Source organism: Cenococcum geophilum, assembly GCF_001692895.1.
Source record: "Cenococcum geophilum 1.58 unplaced genomic scaffold K441scaffold_55, whole genome shotgun sequence".
NCBI classification, from domain to species: domain Eukaryota; kingdom Fungi; phylum Ascomycota; class Dothideomycetes; order Gloniales; family Gloniaceae; genus Cenococcum; species Cenococcum geophilum.
Genome location: NW_027137613.1, coordinates 652,465 through 661,161, shown reverse-complemented (window position 1 = coordinate 661,161; position 8,697 = coordinate 652,465). Strand labels below are relative to the sequence as shown.

General features: G+C 38.8%; 1 protein-coding gene across 1 annotated transcript; it reads left to right on the top strand.

The window, feature by feature from the left end:
* Positions 1-311: 311 nt before the first annotated feature.
* On the top strand, positions 312-803 carry K441DRAFT_476253 (uncharacterized protein; the record flags this gene model as incomplete). Its single annotated transcript, XM_067641881.1, has 1 exon — positions 312-803. A coding segment is annotated over one exon (492 nt), but the record flags the coding sequence as incomplete, so codon positions are not given.
* Between the last annotated feature and the right edge of the window lie 7,894 nt (positions 804-8,697).

Below are 8,697 nucleotides of genomic sequence, written 5' to 3'. Positions count from 1 at the left end.
CCTTTGGGCTAGCTGGGCGTGTTAAAAAGAAAAGTGATAAATACTATGAAGACGTCCGCAAGTCGACGTCCTGGAGCCCAAAATCCCGACTCCATTTGGAGGTCAACGAAGGCTCCATGAGACGATTTCTGGCCGCACTTGATCGTGCGGAACGCGGTCGCCAAACGATCGCGGCCAATCTGCCCTCGAAAGAAACTATGGACAACATTACAGCCACGGCTAGCACTGACGACGGTCATGGTAACTTTGGCATAACAGCACCGCCGATAGCACCGACACCAACTCCACACCACCATCCTGACCCACACAAACTCGTTCCTGCCAATGACAAGCTCGCAGTATTCCGCCAGCTTACTGGAATCAACAGTGTCCCGGCACTGAAACTGACCGAGATTCTTGGCCGACCGGCCTCAAACCTAGGCATATATGCTCGTACTGTGCGTGCCGAAGACCGAGCTACGCTGCAATATAGGATATTCAGCTTCCTCATCAACGCTTGCCTGGGCATCCAGATCATCGTCGCAGCCTCCCTAACTGCCCTGGGTGCTGGTAATGGACCACACAGAGTCGTCACCGGGTTCGGCGCCATCAATACAATCATCGCTGGTTTCTTGACCTACCTCAAAGGCTCCGGCCTCCCGAACCGATACAAGCACCAACAGAACCAGTGGGGTAAAGTGAGAGAGTATATTGAGCAACGGGAGCGAGATTTTTGTTTGGAGAGATGTGCATTGGAAGTTGATGAGGAAATTGATATCATTGAACGCATGTACGAGGACGTGAGGAGCGAGATGGAGTCGAGCATGCCAGACAGCTATGGCTCAAGCGAAGCGCGGGGAAGAAAGGGACTTCCGCCGGTCTTAGCCAGTGTCGCACATGCCAGGCTAAAGAAAGAAGAGCACCCAACCATCCCCAGCCCAACACATGTTTCAAAGCAGAAGGATGTATTAGTCTAGCATCCTGTAACAAGTTCCCTAGACTAACCACGAGGGGTTCAGGGACGGATGAGAATTCGTAAACAAACACTGATAACGTTAATCATAATAATCCTACAACGTCTTTTGCATCCGTACGCCTGGTATTGAGTCGTCTAAATCAAGTGCTCGGTCTACTAAAATATCATTTCCCTGCTGACAATCTCAGGTTTCGCTCTGCGTATCTGTGATGGATCTGCGCTTATTATGCTAGGATTGGAAATCGCGAGAGAGAACCACTTCTACTATACTACAAAAGCTTCTTACTACACCGCAAGGGCTTTAAGTCTCTATGTATATTTATAATTTTATGAATATTCATTCGTAAGGGCTGTCAGAATATTTTCGCTCCTTACGAATGAATAAATCGTTATGAAGCAATGAATAAAAATATCATGGACAACCCTGTTTTTGAAGCTACTTGTGCACATACTGCGTGCCTTCGCAATCACACATCATCATGGAAAAGGGGGTTGCTCACCATGGCTGGCGAGAGCTACGACACTGCTCATTAACTGAACAGGACGCATGATGAGCCACTCGTGCGAATCCACAGCGAAAATCCGGCTCCTATTGCTTAAACACAGTCGGTGATTCTAATCTCTTTATCTGTGGAAAATACCGCTGCGCTGCGGTGTCCTGTGATCAGAGTTTCTTTAATATGCCACTATCTGATCATTTTAATTTTCTAATATCGGTCAATATTCTATTGTATATATGAAAAAATCTTAGAAGTCTTAAAGGATTCTGGCGAATAGCTATCTTTGCTATTGAAATTGCAATATCCGGTTGGCAGATATGGCAGTATTTGCCAATATCTAGAGAGATCTGGACCATTTCACTGGGGTAAGCTTGGCTCCGGAGTGATAATATAGGGATAATAGTTACCTTAGCGCACTTAGACCAAGATATCGATTGTGCTTCGCTGGCGCGCTAATCTCCTTTGTGTTAGCGACTCAGTCAATCGAGGCATGAGCACGGTATGAGGGACGTGCAAGCCTGTACAATTGGATTGTCTATAAACGAGAATCTAAAGCTAAAGAAAGGAAAGGAGAAGAAGGGGAGCGCCGCTTAAAGCTATATACGATCTTCGCGTCACGTGACCGCAATATACGGCAATCTATGGCAACTTTCTGGTGCGTAGTTCTACCAAGTTCTGCCAGTGCCGTAACATTACCCCCCCCTCCAAAAAAGCCTGCCCTTAGGCTTTGCCGCTAAAAGTCTTAGTAAGAGAATCTAACTAATTAGACAACTTCGACTGCTGGTTAAAGTTCTTAAATATTTTAACACCTTACGTAACTAAGAAATTTCTAGGGCGTTTTTATCCTTATATTCTTCTGGTAGCTTATTATCTTTATTATGCTAGCATTCTATTTACTTATCTAGGTACTTTAGTGGTCTAGGTTTATTAGGGTAACGGCTATAGAACTCCTAAAGCTTATAGGGGCTACCTATAAAGTTCCATGTAGGGTACTAAGTGGGGTTTAGGTTATATCCTTTCCAACTAATATAATACTTTAACGTTCCCTTTATAAGTTTATAGGCCAGTATTTCTTTAATTTCCTATTTATTATTGTCGTTAACTTAAATTAGTAGGGGAGGTTTATTCTTTTATCCAGGCAGTAAGTTATTTATAGCTTTCCGTAGCTTATCTAGTAAGAAGATAGAGTGGACTTTAATTAAGTCTAGGAGCTTAATCTTATATAAGTTACCTACTTTATTAAGAATCTTATATAGTCCTGCTATTTTATAGTCTAGCTTATAGCTAAGCTATTCTATTTTTTAGTTCTTTATTATAACCTAGACTATATCGCCTATAGTAAAGTTAGGCTCGCGCCTATACTTATTTGCCTACTGTTTTATTAATTTCTAGGCCTTTTCTAGGTTTATATAGGCTACTTTCTAGGCTTCTTCTAAGCGCTTAGCGTACTACTAGGCTTCCTTATAAGATAGTTTTTTACGTATAGTTTGGGGCCCTTCTGGTCTTTCCTAGTTAAAGCTTATATGGGGTAGGTAACCTATTTTTAGTTAAATAGGGGCAAATCCAGTAGAGTTATGGGGTAGGGTTACTTAGGTGTAGTCTATTAAGGGTAATAGTTCGGCCTAGTTATCCTAGAAGTAGTTAATAAAAGGCTAAAGTCTCTAGTCTAAGTATTAATTTATAATCTCCGTTTAACCGTCTGTCTAGGGGTAATATGCCGTAGAAAGCTTTAGCTTAATGCCTAAGATTTAGGTAAACTTATTCTAAAAGGCTAATATAAACTACGGCCCGCGGTTAGATATAATAGTATCTAGTAGTCCATAAATTTAGTAGACGTAGTAGATATATAGTTAGGCTGCCTCTTTAGCATTAATATTCTTATAATAGGGAATTAAGAATAGGCGCTTGCTAAAGCGGTTAACTAGGATTATAACTATATTATATCTGTTACGGTCTAGAGGTAGCTTATAAAAGTTTATAGAGATATATTACTAGGGGCGGTTAGGTATTAGGAGGGGTTTTAATAGTCCTAGGGTCTTATCTTATAGAATTATAGACCTACGGTAGTTGTTGCAGTTCTGTATATAGCGGTCGATATCTATAACCATTTTAGGCCAGTAGTAACGGTCGCCAATAATTCTACGGGTCTTATTCTTTCTGGGGTAGGCCGTAGAGACCTAGGTATATGCTTTAGTAATAAGCCGAGTCTATAAGTTCTATTCTTTTACCACTATTAGCCGTTCCTAATACTTAAGTAATCCATTTTTAAGGGACTATAGGCTGGTAACATTCTTTGCCTTTTTACGGTACTCCTGTAGAGAAGGGGCCGTATAGTTTATCTATAGTAATTTATTAATTAAGTTAAGTCCTAAAGGGTTAATAGGATATATCTCGGCGCCTAAGGGGTCTATACTTAGTTCTGCCTATATCTAGGGGTTAAGGTGCTCTGGTTATAGTAGCGTCTAGGTCCGTAATAAGATCTTTATAGCTATATAGTTACCTAGGTCTTATTCGCGCCTAGTAAAAGCATCTATACAATTTGCAGCGCCTAGTCTATATATAATTAAGAAGTTAAATTAAGATAGAATGTTTGCCTAGCGTGCCTACTAGGCTATAAGGGCCTTAGTTATTATAAAGTATTCTAAGGCCTTATAATTTAATACTACTTTAATAGGTTTAGGGGTCCCCTCTAGCTATATACGCCAGTGCTAAAAGCTAGAGATAATAGCTAGCATTTCTTTATTATAGATATGGTAGTTTAGTTTAGCATCTATTATAGTCTTTAAATAGTATACAATAGGGTGCTATTTTCCGTCCGGTTACTTCTAGGAAAAAATANTAGCTATTACGCNNTNTAAGGNATTAGTTTCTAGTATTAAGGGCCGTTTTAGGTTAAAGTAGGCAAATAGGGGGGCTAACACTAGCCGTTTTTTAAGCTTATTAAAGGCCTATATATATATAGCGTTAAAGTAAAAGGGCTAGTCTTTTCTAGTAAGGCGGTTAAGAGGCTAGGTAATCCTACTATAGTTCTTAATAAAGCGTTAGTAGAAGTTACAGAAACCTAAAAATAATTGCACCCCCTTTATGGTCTGAGGGGGCGTCCACTGGTTAATTATAGTCGTTTTTTCTAGGTCGGCCTTAATTCTGTTTGTGCTAATAATAAAACCTAGGTACTTTATACGCTTAACACTAAATTCTAACTTCTTAATATTAGCCTGGAGGCTAGCTTCGCGGAGCTATTATAGGACTTTATAGACGTACTCCTCGTATTCTAGTTTATTCTCCGAATAGATTATAATATTATCTAGATAGGCCGTATAGAAGTTGTTAAGGTAGTTAAAGAGTATATTGTTTATATACCGCTAGTACGTAGCTAGTCCGTTAGTTAGTCTAAAAGGAAGTACCTTATATTTGTACGTCCTATAATGGGTTTAGAATATAGTAAGATTTTTAGACCTGGGGTCTATCCTAATTTAGTAAAAGGCCTAGCGGATATTAAGCTTTATAAAAACCTTAGCTCTACTTATTTAGGTAAGAGTCTTATTAAGTAAGGGCAGCGGGTAGCGGTCCTTGTGGGTTATATTATTTAGCTTANNGTAGTNNATNNANAAGCGNAGTCCTCTATTTNGCTTTTTAATAAAGAGAATAGGTAAGTTAAAAGGGGCTTAGCTAGGCTTGATGAAGCCCTTATTTAGGTTATTAATAAGGTACTACTTTATGGCCTATAATTCGGTAATAGACTATAGGTAAAGAGGGCTAAAGCTAAGGGTGCTTCCCTTATCTTGCTTAATCTTAATCTTATAGTTATACGGTTAGTAGGGTAGAAGTATATTAGATGCTACCTTAAAAAATACGTCCTTAAATTTCCAGTATTAATTAGGCAGTTTTTGCTCCACTAGTTCTTTATCTATAAGCCCACTTTCCTATCCACTAAGCTCGCTTTCTTTTTCCTTAATTATTTAGTTAATTTCGTATAGGCTAGTTATAAAGGTAATGGTATTAGGCTAAACCAGGTTCTAGTAGAATCCTATAGCGCTAATATAGCAGATATTAACTAGTGGGAGGTCTGTAGGTTTCTTTAGCGTCTATTAGGCCGTGGTTTGCGGTATAGGGTTTATAGTCTTCCTTAGCTTATATTCTATTTTCCGTAAGTTATCCTTCCTATTTATTAGTTTAGTGTAGTATCTAATATCCCTAGCTTTTCTTTATGGCTTTGTAGGGTTCTCTATAGGGAACTTAGCTAGGTTATTACCGACTTTCTAGGTCTCTGGTGCGGGTGGCGTAATATAGGTAGTCTAGGGGCGGCGTAGTATACGGATCTATTGTGGGTTAAGCTATATATCCTTCTTAAAGGCCTAGTCTCTGCGTATAGTATTGGCCTAGTAAATGGTATTAATCTAGGGCCGTATAAGGTTTTCTATTATAATGCTGATTTTTTTTATAAAGGAAGGGGTTAGGGGTAGAGTTTTAGGCTAGATAAGCCGTCTACTCTATACTTTAAGCTGTAAGCCTAAATAGGCTAGCCATTTTCTTCCTAAGATTATATTATAGCTTCCTAAGTTTGTAATAAGAAAGGGGACGTTATATTACCTTCGTCCGTTAACGCGGAGGTAGATTTATAAGATAGTTATAATAGGTAGCCCTATTTGTCCGTTATAACCGCGAATAGGGATTAGTTTAGGTAGTTCTTTAAGGGGTATATTTAAAAAGTTAGCTAGTTTTATAGCACACTTTATATTAATTAAGGTAAAGGCATTTACTCCTAAATTAGCTAAAGTAGAGGTTAAAACTTAATATTTATTATAAAATAAAGTATAAGGGATAGTGCAGCTTTTTCTACTAACTAGCCAACCTAAATTAATATGTAATATATTAATCCCTTTTAACCCTAAAGAGGAGTCTTCCTCTAGGGTTCCTCTTTTTCTAGCTCTATACTATCCTCCTGAATTAATAGGACCTTGTTTATTCTTACCTTTATTAGGTAGTTCCTTATAGGGTGGCCTATTTAACTATATAAGAAGTAAGCTCCTTAATCGCTAAGGGCCTATATATAGGGGTCGCTATATATAGGCTGGGTGTACACTAGGCCTATAGTAGGGGTAGCTGCGCGGCTAGCTGCTAGGTTAGCTATAGGAGTTGCCGATTATGCCGGGGCACTATAGGCTGTACTTATAGTACTTACGGCCTAGTTTATAAGGTTTCTAGTTTTTAGCTAGTTAGCGCGTGCCTTAATTTAATAAAGGCCTTAGTTAATAGCTAGGTAATAGTCCGTAAGTTCCTTTAACGTCTATACTGTAGTATAAGCTGGTAATACGGCCCGCTATAGGTCTAGGGTAAGCTTATTAAAGAGGTCTAGCAGTAGGTCTTCCTAGGGGATCTAGGCCTATCCGGCCAGGTATAGAAAGCGGGTTTAGAAGGCTAAAAAGGTCTCTATTGTTTTTATATTTAGGCTTTTATAGCTAAAGCGGGCGTTCTATACTTTAAAAGGGTCCTTATAAATAAAAGATAAGTATTCAATTATTTCTTTTTTAGAGATAAAGGGGTTTGCTAAGTCTTTAGTATATCGTGGGCGTAAATGCGTCTAGGCGTCTCCGCTAGTACGGCTAAAGATATAGGCTATTCTAGCTTAGGCGTTAGGGAAGTAGTTTATATTAACTTTAAGCTTATCCTATAATTGGAGCTTCTAATTATTAAATATAGGGTTGGTTCCGTCTGTAAGTAGTAGGGGGTCCGCGACCTTTGCTAACCGCTTTGGTGCTATATAGGCCTTGGTGGATTCACTAAGGCGCTAGGATAGGGCCTAAAGGACTATAGTAAGTCTTTAGTTGTCTAATAATGACTTATTATTAGATATAGGGGTATCTCTAGCTTTAAGCAGCTCTCGCAATTGTTTAATTTTGGTATTGGCAGCCGCAAGCTCCGCCTAGGGGGTTGAAATGTTAATTGTTTCTTTATCTAAAGTATTTAAGGGTCCTACAGCTGCTTTACCTGCAGCTGTGGTTTGTGGTATGGTGGTAGGGGTGTTAGGTAATTCCAGGTAATTTCTTTAGGGGTTTTAGTCTGTACGTGTCTTGTGGGTCCTTTCCTTGGGGTTCTGTTCTTTTCTTTTAGGTCTTGTTCTTGTGGTCCTAGTGATGTCCTTAGGGTCCTATTCTGTGTTCTCGTAGATATATTTAAGTTCCTTCTTAGGAAGAAAGAGTAGAGTAAGCTTTAGATAATATTAGCAACTTAGTTAATTAAGGTATAAGCACAGTATAAGGGACGTGCAAGCCTGTATAATTGGATTGTCTATAAACAAGAATCTAAAGCTAAAGAAAGGAAAGGAGAAGAAGGGGAGCGCCGCTCGAAGCTATATACGATCTTCGCGTCACGTGACCGCAATATACGGCAATCTGTGGCAACTTTCCGGTGCGTAGTTCTGCCAAGTTCTGCCAGTGCCGTAACACTTTAAATATTTGATCGATTTCTTGGTCTAAGGAACTTTAGCGAGGTTCGTATAGAAGCAGGTATTAAGGAAAAGGATTAAGCCTAATAAGTAAAGTATCTTTATACTTTACCGTCTAATACCCTTTTAGTAAATAGCCGCAACCTTACTAATATAACTCCGTTATAATAGCGCTATTTTTTTAAAAAAAAAAGGAAATACGTGTATAAGCTATTTAGCTAACGTATTTTATAGGTAAGCTAGTTAAATAGATAAGCTGGTCAGTTTACCAAGACCACACGTCAATATCTTTAACACGACTATATCTCTACCCACCAATATACTACTAGCCTTTAAAAAAGCTTAAATCTAGCTTGCTATCTAGGCTTTTAATACTGGCCAGATTTATAGCGTTTAACACACTGCACGCAACTTTAACGTGCCTCTCTTAAGCCTATAGACGCAACGCGTCAGAACTACCTTACGACGCGATACTAAGCCGAAATTAATAAAGCTTATAGTAACTAAAGAAGAGGCAATAAAGCAGTATATTCTTAAGCTAGATTTAAAAGGATTCGCCCCTCCACTTAATGCCATTTAAGAAATGGCTAATAAACTATTAGTTAAGTGGTAAAGGGACCTAGTAGGTATAACTAGCTATATAGCTTTGTAAAGCGCACCCTAGAAATTAAAACAAAGTATAATCGGAAGCTAGACTACTAGCGTTATAAATAGGAAGAACTAGCAATTATATAAGGTTAGTTTAACCTTATATAAAACGTAAAGACTAAATATAGTATATAGAATAAAAATATATA